Source organism: Eublepharis macularius, chromosome 4, assembly GCF_028583425.1.
Source record: "Eublepharis macularius isolate TG4126 chromosome 4, MPM_Emac_v1.0, whole genome shotgun sequence".
Lineage (NCBI taxonomy): Eukaryota > Metazoa > Chordata > Lepidosauria > Squamata > Eublepharidae > Eublepharis > Eublepharis macularius.
Genome location: NC_072793.1, coordinates 96223216 through 96249750, shown reverse-complemented (window position 1 = coordinate 96249750; position 26535 = coordinate 96223216). Strand labels below are relative to the sequence as shown.

Genomic DNA, 26535 nt, shown 5'->3' with positions numbered 1-26535 from the left:
AGAAGGCCCTGTTCAGTTGAGCAAAGATGCCATGGCAGAGAGATGGTCCCGCAGGTATGAGAGACCAAGGCCATGAAAAGCATTGTATATGATAGTTGGAATTCTGAATTGAGCCCAGTAATTGATGGGTAGCCAGTAGAGTGACTGCAGAATGGAAGTAACATTAGGCTTGCCATTCCTCCGGCGGGGGCCTCTTACCTGGCCAATGAGGGGAAGAAAGGTGAGGGAAAGCCATGCTGGGGGTGAAGCGTGCGCCCATATGCTCTGGAGTGTTCCTGCACACACCCCTGTTTTGCCAGGAATGATGTCATTCCTGGTGCAATGTCGAAGTAATGGGTTATGCTGAGGGCTGATTGAGTGAAAATTGCCCCCAAATCTAGCGTTTAGCCCCTCCACGGGACCCATTCCTCCCCTCCCTTGGTTTACCCACCTAGAGACCTGGCAATCCTAAGTAACATGCATGCTCAGCCGAGCTCCTGATAATAATTGAACTATGATATTCTGCACCAACTGGAGTCTCAAAATTGAAATTGAGAGACCTATGTAGAGTGCATTACAGTAGCCTAGTCTTGATGTTACTGTGGCATGGATCTAGGTGGCCAGATTGGCTGTGTCAGAGTAGGGGACCATCTTCTGGGCTAGACTAATTTGGAAGAAGGTCTTTTTTACAGCTTCATTAAGTAGCTTCTCTAGCAGCAGTGCTGGATCCAGTATAACTCCTAGGCTCTTAACCAAGGGTCAGTTGAATCTCATCGAAAGAGGGGAGCACAATGTCCTTCAAGACCTTCCCAGCCAGCATCACTTCCATCTTGTTTAAGGCTTGTTATAATATTGATAATTTTATGGTCATCTTTAATTATTTTATTGTTTTGTTTTGTGAGCAACCTCAAGCAGGTCTCTGGAAAGGTGGCTTACAGATTTTTTAGGTAAATAAATATTACTAGTTAGAGGAATTCGGTAATATATTTTAGTTGCCTCATCCCACTACAATATCTGACTGTTTCTATCTTAACCACATGAATGGTTAATCTGAACCTGCTTCCCTTGTGTGTCTGTTCGTTAGGGCCAAGTGGCTGCAGCTTTAAATTGCTTGAATTGAGTGCTTTCTGTTGCCTTTGAGATTTTATGTGCTGAGGTTTCAGCTGTAAGCCTATTTTCATGGGTGAATGTTAACTCCCCAAGAAACAATATACAATGGTGTAGTTGTGTACTGGCCCTTATCACTGCATGTGCTTGTTGGTGCTGGAACGAATTGTCTTTAACAATCCGATTTGTGACTTGTTTGGGGTTTGGCTGGAAATTGTAAATGTCTGAAAACTAGCAGTTTGACTTGCTCTTGGAATGAAAGCAGAGCAGTTTGTAGTAATATTTTACGGTGTAACCAACTAGAAATTCTGGTTCCTGTGCAAAGAAAGTCCCAGTTTCCAGAGATTCTGCTCTGTTTGTGTGTATACGTGTGTTAAAGGAATAATAAAACTACAGAAAATTATGCCTGAGACTAATGCCACTGTCATGCTCAAAAGTAATTAATTGCAACTAGGCTAGATGAATTACTTCCATGTGTGAGAGGCCAGGATTGAGAGAGATTGTGGGAAGCTTCAGAACTGCTGTTTCACTTACAAACACCAGCTTGCAGACCTGAGCTTGATAGTGTTAATAAGATGTGTTGTAAGATTTATTAATTATTTTTATTTATTTATTTATTTATTTATTATTTTTTCTTTTGCTAATAGTGCGGTTTAACTGAGGCATGATGTGCCACCCACAGTGTTTTAATGATCTCTGCATAATATATGGAGGCATTCCCAGTGCCAGAGAAGCAGGATCTAGGTGAAAGAGATGCCTTAAACAAGACAGCCTTCTCTTGCTATGGACAGACTGAAGTTATGCTGCTGTTCACCAGTGGCTTCTGCAAGGATGATGAACTCATTAAGGTAGTTTGTATTTGAAGTTGTATGGATCTAATAAGTTTTCAGAAAAACTATGGGGAATTGGCAGACTCGTTCAACTTTACTGTTGAGACCCTATTTTTCTTACGACATAGGGAACTGACTTAGGCAATAGATCCCCAGCATGGGGCCCATGGGCACCATTGCGCCCACTCACACCTTTCCTGGTGCCTTGCAAGTGTTTCTAGAAAGTGGGTGGGGCCAGGTGGGACTTTTGCCACGCGTAGCTTCTGATTGGCCATTGGAAATTTGATTGGCTGTGCAGATTTTTAAAAGCATTGCTTTGACAAAAGCTTCTTCCATAGCACAAGTAGAAAAAGCTACTTCCACAGCACAAGGATCTTCACTGTGTGACTGAAAGTAAGCTGTAGCAGCCACTTTATGTCTGCACCCACCATACTGTCAGAATTCCAAATGTGCCTGCAGGCTCCAAAAGATTGGGGACCACTGCAATAGATAGTATAGCTTTAGGGCATCTGCTTCCTGTTGTCCTGGCCTATGGATCATCATGGTTTAATTGGATTCAAAGATGGCAAAGCAGATGGCTTAAGAACAAGAAAATAAAGACTCAATCCAGCCCATCATGGGTTAGAGCCTAGTCTGTAGTAGTGATGACAGCAATGAAGATTTACTTCCTTGCTACCATTGTGTCTGCTGAGTCATGTTTAGCAGAGTTTTGTTATATCCTAGTCTAGAACCTTTAATGGCCTGCTGTGACAATTTTGCAAAAAATTTATTTGCAATTTTTTTTACAAATAAAACTACATTCTTTCAATTCTTTGCTTTACTCTTAGATCGAAGACTAGGTTGTCCTCTTTTCCAGTGTTATTAAATTAGTTTCAGTTTATTGACACAGAAGGATGCAGACAGGGTTCTTTGATCTATTCATGCCATGATCTCTGCCCCTCTATACATGTTCGTCACAGCTGGTCTTAGTCAGTTTGGAGGAGCTGGAAGTGCAGGGTATGACCACCATAAATAATATTTTGTTGAAGGCTGGTGGAGTAACACCTAGTTTAAAGGAGCATATTTTGCTCCTCTTTTTAAGAAGGGGGAGAAAAACTTTTGTTGACCCATTTGAGTGAATAATTACATTTTCCAGTTACTAGTTAAAGTGTTTGAGTGGATAATGGAAAAGCAGCTTGGGGATTTTCTGGATGAAATAGATTGTCTGGGTTTATTTCATTCTGCTTTGAAGCCAGACTTTGGTATTTGAAATGGTCTTGTCTATCCTGTGTGATTCTGCCAGGAAATAGGCATGTGTGACAGTGTTGATCCTCCTAGGCCAGCTTTTGTTACCATCTACCATATAATCCTTTTGGATTGATTGAAGAATATGGTTATTGGAGGCACCATTTTTAGTAGTTCCATTCCTGATTCATTGTAAAGGTTCACAGAGTGATTTGGGGGGTTCCATTTAAAAAGCTTTCCCTAGCCTGTCAGCTTTGCTGATGTCCAGAAGGAATGATGATGAAATAAATGGCTGTGTTACTGATGTCATAGAAAAGATGTTTTCTCTGGGCATGAACAGAGAGTAGAATCAGAATGACCCTCAGTGCAGGTATTAATAATAATCATCAAGACATTTCTGTACTGACAGTTAAAATATGAAAAAGTAATCCCCAAATATATACAATTATGGAAAAAATGGTTGGCAGAGAACTAAAATGTAAGATTGGACACTCAGCCAGTAAATAGAAAATAGCTATTATAAAACCAATAGAATGAACTGTTTTATTAGTGATAGTGAAGCTGCCAGTTATTGCAGTAGGAGAAGCTTTGCTATGTTTCTGTGCTTGTCTCTGCTGAAGGGCTAGGGAACAGGTAGCTTTCAATACTGCCTTTGCTAATGGTGTTAAGAAATAAAAAGTTAAGCTACCACCTAGTTTGTGGTGTTCTTGATTTTATGTTTGACAATCCTACTAAAACTTGATTCAGATAGAACCATATCAATATAGTGGTTGAAGTGCAGTGGTAAATTAACATTTCTGCCTGGTTATCTCATCCAACTGCATTTAAAACATTTATTTATTCATTTGCATATGTGAGCACCTACACTAAGATAGTGACTCAAAAGCATTTTAAGTATTATGTATGGATCTAATAGATTTTATATGCTTGACTACTATTTCTGGCTTTGTCCCAGCTTTAATCCAGACTACTGTAACAGTCTGTTCATAACAGAGCTATTCCAGTGTAAGTCCACTGATTTTCATGGATTTAGACTGGAGTAACTCTACATGAAATTGTTAGAGTTAAACTTTCAGGGACATAATCATATGTGGAAATAAACACAGTCAATATAAGGGTTTTATTGTGAGCAGGGGGATGAGAGGTAATTCTGTGCTATACTCTGCTCTGTTCATATGAGGTAGTGTGGCAGGGAAGTTAACATTTAATTATTTTCTCCACTTCTGTAGTAACTAGGCATTTTTGAAGGAATGCAAATGTTTGCAATTTTAGGAAATGTCATAAAATCATGAGTTCAGATATTGCCTCCAGAAGCAGTGAGCCAAATGATATGTTGACTGTACAGTGTTGCAGGTTTGTGAATTTCTCCACTGTTATGTAATGAATGCCATCACACAACTTCTGCAGATTAAGTTGCACTTACTTAAATGTTGAATGAAAAGTAGCAGCCTCTGCCAACTTGTAAAAGAATTTGAACGATCAGCAGATGATAAATGTATACTATTGGACTCCTTGACCAGGCAGGTTTTTTGCATCATGAGTGAACAATTTGATAGCTTCTTTATGGAGGACAATTTCCTTACAAAAGTTATTTAACACAATCTTGCAAACAAGTACTCATAAGTTAGTAGGCCACAAAACTTGCTGATCATTTTTGGCACTTATATCGTCTGGAAGGGAGGGGGGAAGAGATGGTGGCAATCTTTGCCAATTTAAAATATTGTTTGATTGTTTTGCTGCCTGAGGTGATTCTTGCTTGCCACTGGCAACCACACAAGTGGGTTTTTACAAGCTTTTATTTCATTTACCATGTTTAATTTAGAATTGTTCATCTCATTGCTGCTGCTCTACACTGTATATTAAATCTTCTGGGTTATGAAGAATATGATTGTCAAGAAACTGGCTTGTCCCAGTGTTTCTTGGTTCAGTTCAGGTTTGGGTCTGATAGAAGCCTGTAACATCGTTATGTCTCTGCAGTTTCAGAGCTAGAATTGAACTATGCAGAGTTGGTATTGGAGACCAGCTATTCTCACTGTAGGAATTATCATGTGGTGTTCTACAAGGTGCAATCCCCCAGCTCATTCAACCTCTATGTAAAGCCTTTAGGAGAACCCATTTGTAGCTATGGAATTGGATGCTATCAGTATGCAGATGATACCCAGTTCTATATCTTGCTATCCAAATCCCCTGGTGATATTGGAGAGGTACTGAGTCGCTGCCGCCATGCCCTATTGTATCTGCTTTCATTGAATGTTCTAACTATGGATCACACTGTATTTACCTATTGATTATATTGTATACACTTGCAGTATGTAATCAGCCTTGGATCTCAGTGAGAAAGGCAGACTATAAATAATAATATTTATAAATAATAATACTGATATTATAGTGCTAGAACCTGACAGATTTCCGTAGATCTGATCTATCTGTTTGCTTTTGGCAAGAATGGTCAAGAGTGAATGTCTTGCATTTCTGCAGAATTTTTTTCTATTTGGGTCCCACAGGGTTTCTTCATCTTTCCTAGTTCAGAACATATGCCATCAATTTGGTATGCAGGATTATCACCTAGCTCTTTCTTGTTTGTTTTCTTCAGGTCCTTTGGTCTTGATTGTTTAGCCATAGTTGGGGACTAAATGATGGGAACGTTAAATTAATTCAAGTAAAAGTAAAGTAGTGATAGCAGATTTGTGAGACTGTTGATTTCTACCACTGATGAAATTTAGTCTTCCCTGATTCTGGAGTTTGCTGTAAAATTTACTGTGTGTACATCAAGTCTAGGAAAGCCACATTAGCTTTTGTGTTCATCATCCCACACAATGGAACTTCCTTTTCTAAACTGAGCATCTTTTAAAAGCAACATAATGCGGCTTGGACACACCACTGGGATAAAGATTAAAGATTGAGAGAACCTTTCCTTTTTTATGCAGTGCTGCCCATCTTGCTTGTGTGTGAGAACCGTCATGAACACTGATTAAAATGAAACCATAAAGACTCTTTAAACCTATTTGGGATCCATTATTATAACCAGGTTCATTGAGCGAGTGTGCTAATATTTGTAGCACTCTCATGTAACGAAGAACCTGGTTAGAGAGGCTGGGGGCACTATTGACAGGAATGGAATTAGGACATATAGGAACCTGAAGCCCAGTTCCTAATGCTAGTTCCTTTGTTATCACGCCTGTCATACATGTGAACATACATTCAGACCAACACAGAAATTAGCAAGATATATCTTTCTTATTCTGTGTGGAGATCCAAATGTGGGAAGGAGGGATCCAGTGTGTTGGGAGCCTGAGTTGCAGTCCAAGTAGGATCAGGTTAGGATCAGACTCAGATTACTTGCTCTAAAGACATACTAGTTTTTTTGGGGGGGGGGTCACTGGATTATAAGGGATTTCTTTAGAAAGCAAGGATTACAACAGAGGATAAAGGAATGGCTTGGGAGTTGATTGAATTACCTGGAAGAGAACAGTAAAAGCAAGAGTGAGAGTGAGTTGGCTGAATTACTGAGTACTGCTACAAGGACAAAAGTGTGGCAGGAGTTTAGACCAATGAGAAGGTTTGAATCAGAGGTTTCCAGCTGTCACAAGGCACTGGAGTCCAAATTGCATCAGTAGTCAGTGATTGAATTACTGTGTGTGATGGATAGAAGACTGCCCTGCCTGTGAAAGAGAGAACAGCCACTCAGCTGTTTCATCACTGAGTGTATGGAAATGCTACGTCATCATCCTGTCACCTTTCAGTGTGTGTGGGGGGGGGGGGCGTGAAATGTTGGATGGAAAAACAGCAGCAATTCATTTGGTGTCTGCCTCAGCAAAAGAGCAGACAGTACCAAGGGTGGCTCTTCCAGGTAGCTTGGCAGAGGGTCTCAGCTCTTCCTCTGGGAGAGGACAGAGTACTGAGTCATGAGGCCTGTCTCTGGTGATGAACAGACCTGGGAAAAGACAGGCTTGTGTGAGTGGAATCATGTGTGAGAGGATCCAATCTGATGGCTAGGCAGTGAGAAGCCTGTTTGTAACCACAAGCCTTAGAAGATATTTGAATCACAGCTTGAAGCCGTAAAAAAGCTTAAGTGCCTCAGCCAGGCTTCCCCTATGACTATCTGGAGACCTGGGCTGCTGTTCTGTTCTTCACAAACCACCTGTACGTAAATAAATCTTGTTTGTTGTTTCTTTGAGCCTCCTGCTTCAGTGATCTGTATTCTTCTGGTGCTATACAAAAATTGCCTCACAACAATGAACCCAAAGCCTTTAATAACAACAGCAACAACAGTATGCTTATATAACCACCCTTCTTGACAGATTAGTGCCACATTCATAGCCTGTCACAGCATGTAAAGGACAATACAGGAGAGCAGCATCTTTGTCATCTAGCCTTGCATGGATTGATTACATTAGCCTATGTTGCACAAATTGCCCTCCCTGGTTTCTCCCATGAAAAGCCTTCTTCAAAAGTTGTTGGTTTTGAGCAGGATCCATCTTGAGATACAAAACATGGCAATTGCTCCCCACACTCTGTGCTTGCTTTGCAGGGGCTAGACTTGCTCACGGTCTTACATACACAGTACACACATTTAAGCTGGGAGTAAGGGGTGCATGGATGAAAATGCAGGTAGGGGCTGACAACACCTTATATGTTTGAACTAGGTACAAGTTATGGCTGTTTGGTAACAAAGTTAAGCCGGTTGACTAAATTCTCAAATTTGAGGCGATTCTATGTGCACTTGCTTTATTTGAATCAACAGAGCTGTATCTTTGTGATACACCTGTGTAGTTTGCAGTTCTGTTCACATCTTTAATACTTTTGTTATCTAGTAGAAAAGCCAGAGTCAGAGCACATATCTTAACATTTTTTCTTTGTTTTCTCTAGGTGCAGGAGAGTCGGGGAAGAGCACAATTGTAAAACAAATGAAGTAAGCATTTTTCTCACTGTTCAAATATTGTAGTCTTTCTCTGTTTCATGTTCAGAAGTTTATTGCATTAAACAACACTTGTGTGGAAAAACTCCTATATTAACAAAATGAAAAATTCATAGAGAAAATGTTCAGATTTCAGCTGTAGTTTTCTTTTATGTGCACATAGACAAGGGAATATGTATTTTTCATTTTGCATATGGTGACCTACCTAGATGATATACGTTTAACTACTTACCTCTACCAACATACTTTTCACGTATGATTTCTTCCCTTCTGCAACAGGCACACCTGTATTTAGGGAATTTATAAATCATCCTGCAGGTAATCTGGACTGGCTCCTCACTTTCTGTTCACTCTTAAAGATTGGATATGAGAGCCCTCTTCAAGAGTGACAAGATGGAAAGTAGGCAAGAAATTTTGGTTAGTGCCATTTTTCTGTTCACAACAAGCTGCCTCTGCTGCTAAAGATGCATAGAAAAGATTGGGAGATAACAAATTGAATCACACTCCTGCTTGACAAGCGTTGGGAGATTGCTCTTGTCTTGTCTCCTATTCCGTAACCTAGGCACCAAGAACAAAACAAAGAATGTACAGAAATCTCATCCAGACTCTTTCGGAACATATCCAACAGGGAGAAAATAAAGAGCTTTGAGCAATGTGTGATTCCCTGTAATTGTTCCCTTTCTGTTCTCTGTGTGTTCTTGGGCATTATTTTAATCTTTTTCTGTAGTCGTTTTATACAGTATACGGAATAATTACCTTAACTGTCTCATCTGTATAGTTTACAAGAGACAGTTATATATGTAAAGTCAACATAAAGTCTCTTTTAGGAGTTACTGGGATATTTAAAACAGCCATCAAATTTGTTAAGGTTGTAATATACATTTATGTTATAGTATCTATTTCTGTTATATTCTTGTTGGAGGCTGCTGTGTGAATGAGAACTCCTGTTACTTCAGTCTCCAACACTTGAATTGTGCTGTGTGTAGGCTAATAAAAGCTGAAAACCATCATCTTACTGTTCCACGGGATGTTAAAGCATTTATATGAAGGCCTTTATAGCAATATTGTAGAGATGGCCTTCCAGTTGTACTTGGTCCCACTGAACTGGGTAGAAATCACCCTTGAATAACCCATGGCCAATAGGAAATTTTCTCTTTCTTGGCTTGTGGATGAGTGCATTGTTGCTTCAGGCTACATTGGCTGACAGATGCTGAGCCTTTTTAGAACCACTTTAGTAGCAGTGTGGCTAACACAGGCTGCAAGTTGATGTCAGTTATGCTATTAAGAAAATAGTCCAAAGAGGCAAAGGCTTGAACACAGTCTTCAGTTCATTTAGAATGCAGCCTGTTTTTGTGTGATTTCCAACGTTGATTTTCCCTCATTGGGAAAAGAGTTGTAAGTATGTTAGTCCTGTGACATGCATCTAGGGATTTGCACCCCCGAAGGATTCAGGCAAGGTGCTTCGGGTTCAGGTATTTAAACCGCTTTGGGATTATTAGGGACGATTCGGTCATTGTTTCCAATGGGAAACACCACTCCCCACTATCTGAGGACCTGGGGAGCGGATTTTCTTCCCTAATAATCCCAAATTTGCAGGGGACCCTCTCCTAACCCTCCTATCATAATCTTCCAAGTTTCAGGGAGATTGAACTTCAGAAGGTGCCCCTATCCACCGCTGATTTCTATTGTTCCCCATGGGGAAAATGGGGGGTGGTCCTAGGTGGCTAGGGGTGGCATTTTGCAAGCCAGGAGACCTACTCCTACCTCTCCCCTCAAGACCCCCCAAGTTTCAGGAAGATTGAACTTTGGGGGACCATGTTATGACCCCTCAAAGAAGATGCCCCTAAATTTTTCTTAGTGTGATTCTCTGGTGTGAAAGCTGGTCCTCATAGGGAAGAATAGACATCGGCGATGGATAGGGGCACTTCCTTTGGGGGGGCATGTCCCCGAAGTCCAATCTTTCTGAAACTTGGGTGCTCGTAAGAGGAGGGTTAGGAGAGGGTCTCTTGCAGGTTTGGTGCATTTTGCTTGCAAAATGTCACCCCCAGCCACCTAGGAACCCCCCATTTCCCCCAGGAAATAATGGAGATCGACGGTGGACAGGGGCACCTTCTTGGGGGGCATAACATGGCCCCCCAAAGTCCAGTCTTTCTGAAACTTGGGGGGGGGGGTTCTTAAGAGGACAGGTAGGAGTAGGTCCCCTACAAATTTGGTGCATTTTGCTCCCCCAGCCACCTAGAAAGCCCCACTAGCAGTGGAAGCACTGTTTTCTCTTGGCATTCCTTAGGAATGGCAAGGGAAAGACTGCTTCCGCGCTACCTGAAGCTTAATGAAGCATTCCAAAGCACTTCAGTAAGCTTTGCTTTGGTATTCCCAAATTGCTTCAGCAATACTGAAGCTGATTTGGGAATACCAAAACATCCTGAATCATGCCCGATCCAGGTTAAAAACCCAGAATCGGAACCCAAAGCGCACATCCCTACATGTATCCCTTCTGATGAAGAGGAATTGTGAATCCTCATTGTAAGAAAGTTGTCAGTTAAAGCCAGGGTTCTAGTAAGGACAGCTGCATGTTGGTTCATTATTGTGTTTTCAGGCTCTGGCCTAGTAAAAGTGCTGGCTAAGCCTATCAACAACACCTGCAGAGCAGTCTCTGCATTCCCCTGTGATTCAGTCTTGGGAGACTGTTCTCCAAGAGGCTCTGTCTGTCTTCCCTAGATTTTCACACAGCTGAAACACTATTTAACAGCTTGGCTCTGATTGGCTCTTGAGTGCTGGGTGATGCACTGAGTTCTAGAAAAGATGGCTTCTCAGCTCACCCAAAACCCTTCTCTATTCTTTCCACCTTGGCATATCCCTATGCCAGACCATCTAGGCATGGAGGAGGCATGCATTCTGCCAGATGGATAAGATGAACAACTATTGGACGCCAACCAGAGATGTTTAGGGTAGTAGGCTCTTAAGTTTTAGATAGCAAAAGTAAGGTTTGCTTGTTTTATGTCTGTTGCCTGTGTATGAATGCTTTATGCTTTTGCAACACTCTTTAAAGCTAATAAATCTAAATTTATTAAAGCTGAGTCTAGAATTCATGACTTGGGCATGGGCACACCCCAGAACGTTCCCAGAGACTGGAAAGCCAAGGCCTTGGGAAGGTAAAGCTTTCAGTCTCACAAAATAAATGGAAGTGTGTCTCACCTGCCTGACTGCTGGAGTGACTGTGATCAGCACCCAGAGTAGAAGGTTTGGGGCGGCTATCTGTGCGTTCATGTCAATGGTGGTGATTCTGTTTGTGATCTTCTGTGTGACCAGATGAGCTTATGTGGAATTCCATGCCAATGCCAGTTTCTATGCTGCTTAGACTTTAATGAAAGCAACACCAGACTTTGTCTTTCTGCAATGTGTTGCTGTGGTCAAGTCATACTGGAGGGAGGTAGATGAGAAAGCATTAAAACACTGAATATTTGTAAAAAGAATGCAAACATCTTAGTCACATTAGGGAAATGGGGCCTGTGAATTACATCCTCTTCTCAGCTAGGAGAAATGGACATGGATAAGGCTGAACAAGAAGAATTCAGATAATAGCAACACATTGTTGTGGGCTCTGATTCCTCGGAGGATGAAGACTTCGTGGAGGATGACAGGGGAGAGTGTATTCCAAGCTCCTCCGGAGTCAGGCACATGGAGGGCCAGCAGGGAGTGGAACAGCAGGAACCCTTGCCAAAGCAGGCTGAGGAATCCAGGGCAGAATCAGAGACAGAAGCTGTTCCCTTACCTGCACCAGCAGTTGAGACCAGGGCAACATCCCCACCAAGCTCCCCTGAACCTGAGAGGCAGCGTAGGGGGTGGCAGCGCCTTGTTGTACAGGAAAGGAGACGAAGTGCGAAGCTTCAGACACTTAAACAGCGGCGTAGTGACCTTGAGTCCTAGCAGGATGCAGCACTGCCTTGGAGGTGATTGCTCTTAAGCCAGGATGCCCTTTCCCTCATTGCAGATGCACCTGCGCAAAGACCCGCCCGGCTCTACTGTGACCCAGCTCTGCTCTATCTGCTCTCTTGGCTCTGTCCTTTTGGACTCTGCTCTCTGGACTACGCTCCCTGCTTTGTTCCCCAGTCGGCTTCGCTAAACTCTGGACTTTAGTGAGGCTTGTGTCAGACTCCCCACCTGCTTTCCAGCACACACATCAGGATTTCCTAATTCTGGGTTATGGGAATGTTTTGTTGTTGTTGATTTGTATGTTTTTTCTTTTGCTTTGCATAGTAGCTTCTGAATCTATCATGCTGCGAGCCCTTTCATACAGTCCTATTCCATTGAGATCCCAATATATTATTGCTTTGGAAAATGATCACCAAAATACTACCAGAAATCAATGCTTTTAGAAATTAATGCTAAGCCAGAATCTAAAATAGGGCTTGGTTCAGAAACTCATTCTGTTATAAGATCAAATCTGGGTACATTCTAAATTCTGCCAAAGGGTCTTAATTTTCTTTTGTCTATAGTCTTTTGGATGTGTAGCAATAGTCCTGTCCTTTAAACACAAACATTATGAGTGTAGGGGGAAAGCAGCAGGGAAGCCATGCCATACTCATCATCACTCATCGCTTTCTGTCTTCCTATTCTTTTATTTTCTAGGATTATTCATGAGGATGGATACTCAGAAGAGGAGTGCCGACAGTATAAAGCAGTGGTTTACAGTAACACCATTCAGTCCATTATGGCTATTATCAAAGCAATGGGTAACTTGCAAATTGATTTCGGAGATTCTGCCAGAGCGGTAAGTTTCCTCTCCTTCCTACTGACTGATAACCAGCTTTTCTACTGTGCTAGTAGGCATCATCATTGTCTGGTTTGGATCCCAGAGTGCTCCACTAGTGTGAGAGAAGAAATGTACTTCATCTCTTCAAGAAGGATCTTCCAGTGGTCAGGGACTGGAGCTTTAGAGTTCCCTCCAGCCTGCTTTTCTAACAGAAGCAGAATTATGCAAAAGAATCTCATTGTTGAAGATTCTTTATTTACACTATAGAATTTGCTTTTTATAGTATAGAATTTGGATTTTCTTAGACTGTCCAATCACTGTAGTAGAGTGTACACATACAGCCTTTTGTTTGTTCCCAAACACGAGACAAAAGAGGACATGAACTAAAGTCCTTTTATTTTGGTGGATTTTCCTGGATTTGATTTTAGATTGATTATATTAGTAAAAGCAGGGTATGCTGGTGCAGCCATAAGTTTTTTTTCAATTTGAAGATATGACACTCTTCCAATAAGAGCTGTGTTAAAAATAGGGTTACCTGGCAAGCTGCTGTCCAGTACAATTTTAAATATTATCAGGGGGAAGAGAGAATCTCCCCATATACCAATCTTGAATTCTGGCCCTAGCTTTAGTATGTTTTGCATATAATTGTGTATTTTATTTCTGCTGGTGAGTGTGTGTGTTTTTAATATTTGTTACTGTGGGTTTAAATGCAGGCTTCTGAGGAAAGGGGAGGGGGCTGGATGGGTGAGTAGAATCTGCTCTGATAGGATGGTAGGTATACTCTAGAGGGTGGAGTGAACTTCAGTTTTGAATGAGAGAAAGTGTTCATTCTAGTTGAGTTTGGCATACTGTGGGGAAGCCTGAGGGCCCAATTCTGGCCAAATCAGGCAAATTGTGTGGAGCCAGAGAGAGTTTATCTGTGCGTTTCTGACAGAGTTAACCAGCTAGAAGATTCTGGCCAAATTAGGGAATCTGTATGGAGCCTGAGCTGTCTGTGTATCTCAGAGAAAGTATTGATTAAATCAGGCAAGCTGTATTGCAAAGCCTGAGTGAATGTGGGTTTGTGTGGATGACAGGATTGTTCTGTTAGTGAAGATCTACGTGGAAAATAAGTCTTTGTGATTGGGTCTATGAATATATATTTGTTTTTGAAACCATCAAGCTGTTTTGCAACCATCATACTTAGGTACTCACAAATGAATTCTATATGTGTTTAAGCAAAAAAAAATCCCTTTTTTTTAACCTCACAACTACCTTCATGCATTGAACATTTTGTCAAACTATATTTATAACAAAGCCTTCCTGTAATACCAGTTAAACAGGGGAGGTCTAGGGTGAAAGCCTTTGGTGGCAGCAAAAACCTTTTGAGAGAGTCAGGGAGGCAGCAATATACAGGTCACACAAACACAGATGAAGTTAGCAGTGGGGTTCAAACCCCAAAGGGAAAGTGTTCTTGAGATATAAGCCTGGGTAAAGTAGAGAACACTTGAAGCTCTGTTTGTGCAAAGAAAAAAGGACTGTTGGTTGTGATTGGAGCCTTCCTGACATAAAAGTTTAAGGTGATGTAAGGAAGAGCTGAATTAAAGGTCCAAAGGCAAAGATTAAAAAAGCGAAGAAAATCATTACATGCTATCTTGTCACAATTGACCACCCCTGTATGAGAGCCAGTTTGGTGTAGTGGTTAAAAGCGTGGGATTCTAATCTGGAGAACCAGGTTTGATTCCCCACTCCTCCACTTGAAGCCATCTGGGTGACCTTGGGTCAGTCACAGCTTCTAGAAGCTCTCTCAGCCCCACCCACTTCGCAGGGTGATTGTTGTGAGGATAATAATAACATACTTTGTAAACTGCTCTGAGTGGGCATTAAGTTGCTCTGAAGGGTGGTATATAAATTGAATGTTGTTATTATTACTAGCAACAAAGCTCGTTGTGGGAAAAAATACAACAAGCTCTAGAAAGGGGAGGGCATGCAGGTGGGCATCCCCTCCTCCTCCGTCACTGATCCTGGCAGGATGAAGGCAGGGGGAGCAAGCATGGCCACCTGATCCCGGCCAGGTGAAGTGGGAGTGGGCATTGCCATCTGCTTTGCTTATGATCCTGGCTGAGTGAAGAAAGGGTGGGCAGCTTTTTGTCCCCTTTTCTCCTTTTGCAGCCACTCTGGAGGTACATCATGGCAGTACCCCTGGTTGTGGTGACTCTGCAGTGGCCAGATTTGTTTGGTGGTGCTGGATTTTTATGCTGCTGATATAAAATGTGTATCAATATTGGTTTTTATACTATTTATAATGTTTTATTGTATTTTTAATAATATATTTGTTGGAAGCTGCCCTGAACCTACTAGTGGGAAGGGCGGGGTGTAAGTCGAATAAAATAAATGAATAAACTGTTCATACCTCCTCAGTAAAACCTCACTTAGAGGCTGAGTTAAGTTTGATTGGTTGGTTGGGGGGTTATGGTTTTTTTTATTTAATTGTAAGTTGATTCCAAATGTAAACAATGTGCTGTTGAAAACTAGTATAGTATTTTCTGTTAAGCGCAGACATGGAAGCAAACATCCTCAGATGAGTTTGATTAAATGTATGACCTAGAATTGTAGGGGTCTAAACATTCCGACGAAATTAAGAACTTCAAATTTGTTAACAAAGGAGTGACCCCATATACTCTTTCCACAGGAAACACATTATTGCACTGAAATGACAAAGGAAATAAAATCTAACTGGTTTACCCAACAATACCAAGCCCCTGGCAATTCAAAAGCCTGGGAAGTTGCAATTTTAATTTCAAAAAATCTACCCTATCAATGCAAAGACACACAAATTGACCCCAAAGGATGTTTTTATTTTTGTTAAAGGGGATCTAGATGGCACTCCCCTAACACTTGCTTCCTTATATGCCCCTAACTCAAACTAGCTTTCATTTATAGAAGAGACACTTGAAAAGCTAGCTACATTCCAAAGTGGTGAAGTGCTTATAGGTTGTGATTTGAATTATGTAGTTAATTTACAAATGGACAAAACACACAAACCAAACAAGCAAGAACATAAACCCCAAGCAAATTCAGGCTTGAACAACCTTCTAGATCATCATAATTTTGGTTATGTATGGAGAGTATTTAATTCAGGAGCCAAGGAATTTACATACTACTGTAGTGTACACGATATCTACACTAGAATAGATTATATGTTGACTTCAAAAACTCTCATAACACAAATGCAAAACTCAAAAATTGGCAATAGAATTATTTCGGACCACTCTTGGGTTACGTGTTATATAGAAAATAAAACTGTAGATGGTAACGGTTTGAACTGGACTCTTAATAAGCTGTTATTGTTAAATAACTCCATCTGTCAAGAAATATCTAAAGAAATAAATTATTTTGATTTAAACGCAAACTGTGGGGTAACATACGATATGGTATGAGATGCATTTAAAGACATAATCTGGGGTAAGCTGATATCCATCGCAACAGCTTACAAGAAATCCAAACAAAATATAATGGAGTTAAAATGGAAAATCGACCAATTGGAAAAACAGCATATGAAATTTGGAGGTAAAAAAATCTTGGCCAAACTAAATGCTGAACATAACAAATTGGACCTGATTGAATCATCTAAAATCCAAAAATAATCTAGCACATGTGAAACAAAAATATTTAATAAAAAGCCCCAAAAGCATAAGATGCTCAACTGTAGAAAAAGTCATCAAATCTTATCTACCTACTAAAATCAGCTCAGATAGTATCACTAACTAAAACCAAAGACATAGTCCAATTGTTTAACAATTACTACCAAAAGCTATATACATCAGAAAACCCCTCAAAGTCACAAATTTCTAACTATTTAACTTCCATCAAGTTCAAACAAAATTACACCGGAACATGCAAAATACGTGGACCAACCTATAACTATGGAAGAAGTAGCAGGCGCTGTACAAAAATTTAAAAAGACTCCAGGAAGAGATGGTATACCCATCGAATTTTATAAGAAGTTTAAAAGTCAAATTACCCCACAATTAGCAAATACTTTTAATTACTTAAGATCTGAAGGGGAAATGCCTCCTACACGGCAGGAAGCTAGGATAATTGTGATACCGAAAGAAGGAAAAGACCATACTAAAACTGAATCATATCGCACAATATCCATTCTAAATCATGATCTAAAAATCTTTTCAACAGTCATGGCACAGAGAATGAATAAAATTATTCCTAATTACATTCATAGAGACCAATCAGGATTTATACCAGGCAGATCCCTTTCGGACAACAGTAGAAAAATGTTAAATGTGAATTTTGTCAAAACACAAAAACAGAATCACTAATATTAGCTTTTGATGCCAAAAAGGCATTTGACAAGTTGGAAATCCCCTTTTTAAAAACAGCTTTGACCACTATGGGTTTTGGAACACACTTCCTTAAAATCATAGACACATTGTACAATAAACCAAAAGCACAACTCTATATCAACAATTATAGCTCAGACGATATACAACTAAGGCAAAGATGCCCTCTATCGCCAATTTTATTTGCTATCTCTATTGAGCCACTAGCGCATGCCATCCCCATAGATCCAAACATTAAAGGTATAACAAAAAAACTCCACAACCCGTAAGATGTGCCTCTTTGCAGATGATCTGGTACTATATATCAGTAATCCTAGGGACTCGTTAGAAAACTTGAAAAGAAATATCCTACCATCCACTGCACTTTCAGGCTTCGCAATAAATTATAATAAATGAGAAATATACCCAATTTGTATTAGTACAATGACAAAACAGCAGTTAGTACACTCATTCAAGTTTAAATGGGTAGACAAAACATGGAGGCACCTGGGAATAAATATTCCTCTCAATCTAACTCATCTGTCTGAGGCCAACTTCAAGCCTCTTAGTGCAGCCCTAAATAACACATTGAAGGAATGGTCCAAACGACAATTAAATTGGCTGGAAAAGATAGAAATAATCAAAACAAAAATACTACCTAAATTTGTATTCTTGTTTCAAAATCTTCCAATTAGACTAAACCAAAAGGAGCTGAAAACTTGGCAGAGCAAATTCAACTCTTTCTTTTGGGCTAATAAAAAGCCAAGAATACATTTCTTTCTGTTAACCAGGCCCACAAAACTGGGAGGACTGAGTCCCCCCAATCTTACCAAATATTACGCGACTGCCCAGCTTAAAAATCTTCTAACCTACACTACAACAAGCACAGATCTGGCATGACTACAAATAGAGCAAACCTATGTAGAGCCCTACAATTTACAAGATGTAATTTGGAATAAAACCAAAGAAAGACCTAGCAACATTGCCAGTAACTCTTTTATAACATCCACTTTGCATGTACGGGATAAATCACGGACCTTCCTGGCTCCAGGCATCTCTCCAGCAATGTCTTTCCTAGGACAGAACTGGTTATAACAACAACAACAACAACAACATTCGATTTATATACCGCGCATCAGGATGACTTAACACCTCAAGAATTTTATAAAATATGGAAGGCAGCTAAAGCTTCTAGATTTCTAGATATCTTTCAGAAGGGCAAATTGAAATCAAAATCACAGATTGAATTGGAATATAAAACAAAAATCTCCTGGTACCAATACTAACAGGTGCATAATCTTGCACAAAAAAACAGAAATAAAGACCTTAATAGATAAGCCTCTAACACCATTTGAAAATCTTATGAAAGCTGACCTTAAACAATGTAAAAGGCCTAACATCTGTATTACATGAACTGCTAAATCAAAAAGTATGGGAGACCATCACTGTTCCGCAGAAGGCATGACAAAAAGACTGTGGAGGCGAAATAAAAGAAGAACAATGGAAGCAGATCTGGACATCTAAAATATTCATCTCCAAGTCTGTAAATATAAAACTTCAAACTTTTAAAATTTACACAAGATGGTACCTAACTCCGTTAAAGCTCTATTATTGTAAAAACAATAAAGATCCCAGGTGCTGGAAACTCTGCGGGCAAACCGGCACATTTTTGCACAGCTGGTAGGCATGCCCAAAAAGTCCAAAAGTACTGGGAATTGGTTATTAAAATCATTGAGAAGATTATAGAATTTACAATAAGCCATAAACCTGAAATAATATTGCTTAATTTATGGCATGGAAATAAGATGCCCACCAACAGGACAGATCTGGTCTCAACATTGTTAACTGCATCAAAGATTACCATAGCCCAGAAATGGAAAAGTGACAGTGTACCTACCATTAGGCAATGGATAATGACGGTCTGGGACCTTTTAATCTCAGACAAGAATAGAATAAATAGCTTCTTCAGAAAACCCCGAATGTAAATCTTTTTTTATAGAAAGATGGCTTCCCTTCTTATATTACAGAGAATCCCATTGAGGAATATGAAATACCAAAGAAATATATTGTTATCTGCATTTACTGAATGCTTGCACTTGTAAATTGTATTGTTGTTTCAGAAATGTTTGGCATCCTGTTCTTCACTGTCCGTCTTCTGTGCAGCCCCACATGGGACTGCGCCTGCGCAGGCCTGCCGACCGGATTTTTCTTTCTAGCAAACGTCCACTAGGGGGCGCACGTCCGACCCAATGCGCATGCGCGGCCGTTTCCCGCCCGAGCGACATTGGGCGACGTCGCCCCCTTTCCCCTCAGTTTCTTCTTTGCCGCCGACCGGTAAAGATCTAGCTGTCCGCTTTGTGAGGAGACCTTGTGAGGAAACTTCTTTGATCGTGAGATGTCGGAGAAGTTGCTGTTTAAGCGTTGCTCTACCTGCTCGACGAAGATGACGAAAATGGACGGTCATTCCGTTTGCCTCGAGTGCCTGGGCGAGGGGCACATCGTCGGGAAATGTGAGCACTGCCAATGGTTCACCCCGAAGGCTAGGGCTGAGAGGGCGAATAGGCTGAACGCCCTGCTGTGGAGAAGGGCGATGCGGGCGTCGGGGGCCCCGGGTACCCCGGGGGGGCCGCCACCGGCTGGTGGGACGGCTGACACCCCCCCTGAGATGGGATCTGTCCGGAGGACCGCTTCCACTTCGCGTTCCCGCTCGCCGGATCGCCGACAAGCCCAGCACCCGACCCCGGATCCGAAGGAGGCTGTGAGTTCTGCGTCGGGTCGCAAGTACTCAACTCCGAAGTCGGATCCGACTCGGAAGCGGCACCGTTCCAGGTCTCCGTCGAGGTCGGAACCGACCGCCACACCGGCTCCGAAGGTGTCGAGGACCTCATCGGATCCGAACATCCCGGCTGGGTCGGTTCCCAAACCGTCGGATCCGACTCTGACTCCGACGGCGTCGGCTCCGAAGCCCACTGAATCGGCTCGCACTGGTCTGGTTCCGAAGACGGGCTCTCGATCGGATCCGAAGATTTCGGATCCGTTGTCCCTGTCGCCGGCTCCGATTGATCGGAACCGAAGCTCCGATCCGACTTCAGCCTCCAAGGGCGGAAAGAAGTCGAAGAAAAAATCTAAGCACCAGCAGTCGACGTCGGTCCAGACGGATGAAGTCCTCTGGGAGAAGCCCTCGACCCCATCGCCACACCTGTCACCTCCGTTACACCACTCCACTGATGACGATGGTGATCTGCCCGACGCTCCACCTCGGGCTGCCGAGACGTGGCATGCCGATGATTATATGGGAAGGGAGGACCGGCCTTATCGCCTCCCTCGGAGTGGCTATGACAGAGAGGGCTCCCTGTATGCCAGCTCTCCATCGTTTGGAAGGGAGTATTGGGGTGACACTCGTAGTGAGTTCTCCCACTATGGTTCTCCCAGGCGCGTCTCACCTTACCAACGTGCGGAGCCTTATCAGTGCCCGAGTCCCAGCCCACCATCTGACCCGTCGCCAGATGACATCATTATTGGGACTGGTCGTGTATCACCCACTGAGGACTACCGGCTCTACTCTGAGCAGATGGTCAGAATGGCCCGTTCTCTCGACATCGAGATATCGGCCGTAGATCCTAAGCCAAAGGACAAAATTCTTCAATATGTCCAGTCCGGGAACCCTCCAACAATTGCCTTCCCATTCACTGAAGGCTTGGTGGAGATCATCCACGACATCTGTGAAAAGCCGGCTTCTGTGTACCTGACGTCCCGCAAGCTGGAGGCCCTGTACAAGACACGGGATGATGTTTGTGCATACCTCTTTGCACATCCGCCTCCCTCTTCCCTCATTACGGAGGAAATGCAGACCCGCCAACGCCAGGGGTCCTATGCGGTGCCCATTGACAAGAAGAGCAGGAAGTTGGATTCTTTGGGCAAGAAGCTATACTCTTCTGCTGCCCTGACGCTGAAAATCAACTATTCAGCCATCATGGGGGCGTATCAGATATTCCTTTGGAACCGCATGGCGGCCTTCATGGAAAAACTCCCAGCAGACCAGAGAGTGTTGGCGAAGGTGATCCTCGATGAGGCCCTGAGACTGTCTCGGCAACAAATAAATGCGGGCCGTGACACGGTTGACACCTCTGCGAGAGCATTGGCATCTTCCGTCGTCCTGCGCCGGCACTCGTGGCTCCGCACAACTGCGTTGCCGGTGGAGACACGCAATAAGGTGGAGAACCTGCCATTTGAGGGGCAATCCCTGTTTTCTACCAAAACAGATGACTACCTGTCGCAGAAGCGCAAAGATCGTATTACAGCCCGCTCCTATGGCATTATCCCGACCAGGCCATCCACCGAGAATCGTGGCCAGTATCGCCCTGCCCAGGGTTATCGTGGACGACAGCACCGGTACCAGCCGTATCCACGCTATGGTTCCTACCGGCCATTCCAGCAGCCTGCAAGTTCCTTTCAGCGCCGGAGGCCTAGCTACCGCCCTCGTCGCGGTCCCCAAGCCCACGATGCCAAAGAGTCAGCAACGCAGCCAAAGCAGTTCTGACTAGAATTTGAACAGTCTGTCGTGTTTGGAAACAGATTGGTTCAGTTTGCCTCTGCATGGGCAGAAATTACATCCGATAGTTGGGTTCTTAAAATCGTTAATGTTGGATATAAAATTCAGTTTGATGTTTACCCAGTGTTGTCTCTTCCTGACCACTCAATACAATCCTCTTCTGATAACTTACAGGCTGAGGTTGTAGCACTGCTGGAGAAGGGGGCTGTGCGGGAGGTGCTCCCTCAGGACCCCCTCTTAGGTTTTTACTCCAAGATGTTCCTGGTAGACAAGAAGGATGGAGGAGTGCGACCCATCTTGGACCTACGAGAACTGAATAAATTCGTTCTCGTCAAGAGGTTCAGGATGCTTACCTTGAACACGGTCCTCCAGTTAATGCCTGAGGACATGTGGTTCGCTGTCCTGGACCTCAAGGATGCATATTTTCATATTGCCATCCATCCTGGTCATACGAAGTACCTTAGGTTTTTATGTAACAATAAGGCCTACTATTACCAAGTGCTTCCCTTTGGTCTCTCAACGGCCCCACGAGTTTTTTCTAAGTGTATGGCTGTTGTAGTGGCTTATTTGAGGGAACAGGGTTGTACCATCTATCCCTATCTTGACGATTGGCTTCTAGCAGCTCCCTCTGCTGATGCACTCCTGGCCCAGATTCGTACAGTGATGCTCACCTGCTCCCGGTTAGGGCTTTTGGTTAATTTGCAAAAGTCTAACCTTACCCCGTCCAAGAGAATACTGTTTATCGGTATGGAATTGGATGGTGGTGTAAACAGAGGTTTTCTCCCCCGGGAGCGTGCATTAAGAATTGGCAGGATGGTGAACCTTTTTTTCCAAGTGCAGGTTCCAATCCGTGACAGCGATCCAGAGGCTGCTGGGCCTAATGGCCTCTTCTACAGCAGTCACCCCTATGGCCCGGTTGCACATACGACCTCTCCACCTGTGGTTTCTGTCGGTTCATGATTTTGAACACGAGTCCCAGAATAAGCGGTATTCCATCCCCAGAGGGATTATCCGGGCCTTACGATGGTGGCTTGATGAGACTAACCTCCTTGGGGGTGTTGCGTTTGGGTCCATCCAAACCGAGATCACAATCTCCACTGATGCCTCCACGGTAGGATGGGGAGCCCAGTGTGGTGCCCTGAGGGCACATGGGGTTTGGTCAGAGCAGGAAAGGAAAGATCATATTAACCTGCTAGAATTGAGAGCGGTCCGTTATGCCCTTATCGCATTCGCAGACACGCTGCAGCGGAAAGCGGTTCAGGTGCTCACAGACAATTGCACCACGATGTTCTACCTGAACAAACAAGGGGGCACTACATCCAAGGCCCTCTGCAACGAGGCCATTCGGATCTGGAACTGGGCCATGGACAGAGGCGTGTTCATTCAGGCAGTCCATATTCCCGGCACCACCAATGTCATCGCAGACAAACTGAGTCGGATGCGATTCGACAGCTACGAATGGACCGTAGCAGACAATTACCTGAACTCCATCTTTTCAGACTGGGGGTTTCCAGACGTAGACCTCTTTGCGTCAGAGACCAACAAGAAGGCCCCACGATTCTGCTCCAGGGGAGGGCTAGGTCGCCATTCCGTAGGGGACGCGTTCCAGATATGCTGGACAGGGCACCTGTTTTATGCCTTCCCTCCGTTCCCACTGCTGTCTCGGGTCGTCAGCAAAATCCAGAGGGATGGACCGCACTTAATTCTGGTGGCCCCCTTCTGGCCCAGACAAGCATGGTTCCAACATGTCATGCAGCTTTCGCAGGGGTCATATTATCGGTTCGCACTGAACCCGGACCTTCTGTCCGACAAAGGGGTTTGGTATCATGACCTACCCAAACTCAACCTCACTGCTTGGCACATTCGGGGACGGAGGGGATGTCTGACAGGGTAGCTGAAATTTTGCTGAATGCCCGTAGGGACACCACTCGCAGGTCATACGCAGCTAAATGGAAGCGTTTTGAGGCCTGGGCTGCTGACACCGAAGTTAATGTTTGGGATTGCCAGTTGTCTTCTGTGTTTGAGTTCCTCCTGTCCCTAAAGGATGGGGGACTCTCTAATTCCTCTATTAAAGTCTATTTGGCTGCCATTTCAGCCTTCCACCCTAAAATAGATGGGAAGACGGTGTTCTCCCACAGAACACCAAACATTTTTGAAAGGGTTGTACAATATGTTTCCACAAGTCAAGGAAATTGTTCCCCAATGGTCACTGCTGGTAGTGCTGACGGGACTTATGAAATCACCCTTCGAACCACTGGCTACCTGTGATTTAAAATGGTTATCCTGTAAAGTGGCCTTCCTGATTGCCATTACATCTGCCCGCAGGGTTAGCGAGCTGGCTGCCCTGAGGTGGGATTCTCCCTTTTTGAAGGTCCATCAAAATAAGGTGGTTCTCAGACCGGACCTTCGTTTTAGGCCCAAGGTGTCTACTCAATTTCACACCTCGCAGGACATTGTCTTGCCTGTCTTTTTTCCTGACCCTTCCAGTAGCTCTGAAAGGGCCTTACATTCCTTGGATGTGAGAAGGGCAATTTTATTTTACCTCCAGCGTACGTCACAGTTTAGGAGTGCCAAACAACTGTTTGTGTGCTGTTATGGGCCCAGGAAGGGAAAGGCTGCTACAGCCCAGTCGATTTCTCGCTGGGTGACTCAGACTGTTAGGGCCTGCTACTCGCATGCTAAGTTACCTTGCCCTTTGGAACTAAAAGCTCATTCCACCAGAGCGCAGGCTGCTTCTGCGGCCTTCCTTAGGGGCGTACCCTTGCAAGACATCTGCAAGGCTGCAACGTGGTCGTCTTCGGACACGTTCGCTAAACATTACGCACTAGATGTGTGGGAAAGGAAAGAGGCTGCTGTTGGTAATGCAGTGCTTCAGTCTCTTTTTCGGTGAGAACACATGCCCGCCTCCTGGGTAAGTGGCTTGTGAGTCTCCCATGTGGGGCTGCACAGAAGACGGACAGTGAAAACAGAGTTGCGCTTACCGTAACTACTGTTCATTGACGTCTTCTGTGCAGACACACAACCCTCCCTCCTACCCCGCTGTGTTCTTCCAGATAATGTGAAGGCATTCGGCGGCAAAGGAGAAACTGAGGGGAAAGGGGGCGACGTCGCCCAATGTCGCTTGGGCGGGAAACGGCCGCGCATGCGCATTGGGTCGGACGTGCGCCCCCTAGTGGACGTTTGCTAGAAAGAAAAATCCGGTCGGCAGGCCTGCGCAGGCGCAGTCCCATGTGTGTCTGCACAGAAGACGTCAATGAACAGTAGTTACGGTAAGCGCAACTCTGTTTTGTTTAGATTTTATTTTCTACATTGTTAAAGTTATGTGAAAGTTATATAAAAATGAATAAATAAAAAGTTATATTAAAAAAAAAGAAGGGAGCCTTGTCATGACGGGGCAAAGGATATGATCTCAGTGCATGCAAGCTGGTTTTGTGGTTTTTTAAAATATCTTTTTACATGAACCACTTAGTCTAAAAGTAAAGAGGTATCAGAGTCTTTGTTATTAAGTTGCTGTCTGGTTTTGGGTGACTTCCTTATCTTAAATTAATCTCCATTTACAGACACAAAAGCTGTTCATTGTGTGAGTTTGACTCTCCTTTCTTAACAATTCCAAACAATTCCCCTGAGATTCCTTAGAATAAGAAATTCTGCATAAACAATATGGAGGAAGGATGTAGTGATGCATTTTCTAAAGGGGTGTGTGCACACATGTTGTAATGTTGCAATTTTAGAAAAGAAGGGCATAGCAGATTGCAGCCAGCCCATAACTAAGGCAACCGAATGGGCCATGACCAATTAAGGAAGGAGGGGGATTCAGTGTGTGTTGACTGAGGTGGAAGAAAGAAAGAAGGGACCTAAGATCATAGATCTCTTGCTGAGGAGATTAAGGCCCCTGTATATAAAACAAAACTTTTACATAGTTTGCCTATAAGGAGATTCTACTGAACACTGAAAGGCCTTGTGTTTGAAGAACTGACTGCTCTGAAGCAGGGTTGGATATGGGTGGTAGGACAGCATGGAGGCTGGTCAAGTCAAGGCTATTCACAAAGGATTCACTGTTGTGAGCATTCTAGGATGATGAGAGGACACCTCTGGAGGAAAATAATTGTACTGGTAGTGGAGATTGCTTTTGGCCTTTACAAATCCTTTATTGCATGCTTGTTTTATCATCACTCCCCTTTCAATTATGTTGTTTAAAATCTTTTGTATATAAATATATAGGAACTTCCTTTCTTGTGTTCCTTGCATTGTGAATTTTTTGAATATCTAGATTTTGAGGGAAGCCTGGGGTGATAACTAATGTTCATACTAGATTAGAGCACCTAAGTTGCTCAAGTAATGCATAAAAAAAGATGCAAGCGGTCCTTTCTCTGGTAATGCTTAGTGGGAGGAAATGACATATTAAGCTGTTGCTGTCCCACATTATCTACTCAAATATTATCTGGCTTCAGGGAACACATTGATCAGGAGGAGGGTACTGAAACCTCTTTGCATCCCCACAAGCTCTCCCTTAATAATAAGTGTTAATAGAGATGTAGTCTCATTACTAGTGCTGTGCTGAATTTTCCCCACAAAAATGAGTGTGTGTATGTGGAAAGAGTTCGAGGCAGATGCAGAACTTTTCAGTGTTTACCTTTTCTGAATGCAGTTCACCACTTGTCACTGCTGCTACTTTCCTCAATCTGCTAGTTTGGTACCATTAAGAAAAACAACAGTTGGTGGTCTTCCTGAAGTGATCCTAATCAACTGATGATTACATAGGCAATAGGAATTGAACTTGGAACCTTCAGTATGAAAAGCATTGCTTCACCACTGAGCTATCTCATGTCAGAAGATGCACGCCTTAGCTTGTACAG

The 26535-nt window shown here is 43.1% G+C and overlaps 1 protein-coding gene across 2 annotated transcripts in view; it reads left to right on the top strand.

The window, feature by feature from the left end:
- The window catches only part of GNAI2 (G protein subunit alpha i2), a 218979-nt gene that overhangs the window by 122226 nt on the left and 70218 nt on the right, over window positions 1-26535 (top strand). For both annotated transcript variants that reach the window (XM_054976039.1, XM_054976040.1), the window contains exons 2-3: window positions 8010-8052; window positions 12688-12829. In XM_054976039.1, the coding sequence (XP_054832014.1) occupies window positions 8010-8052; window positions 12688-12829 (185 nt within the window). The remainder of the gene's footprint in view (window positions 1-8009; window positions 8053-12687; window positions 12830-26535) is intronic.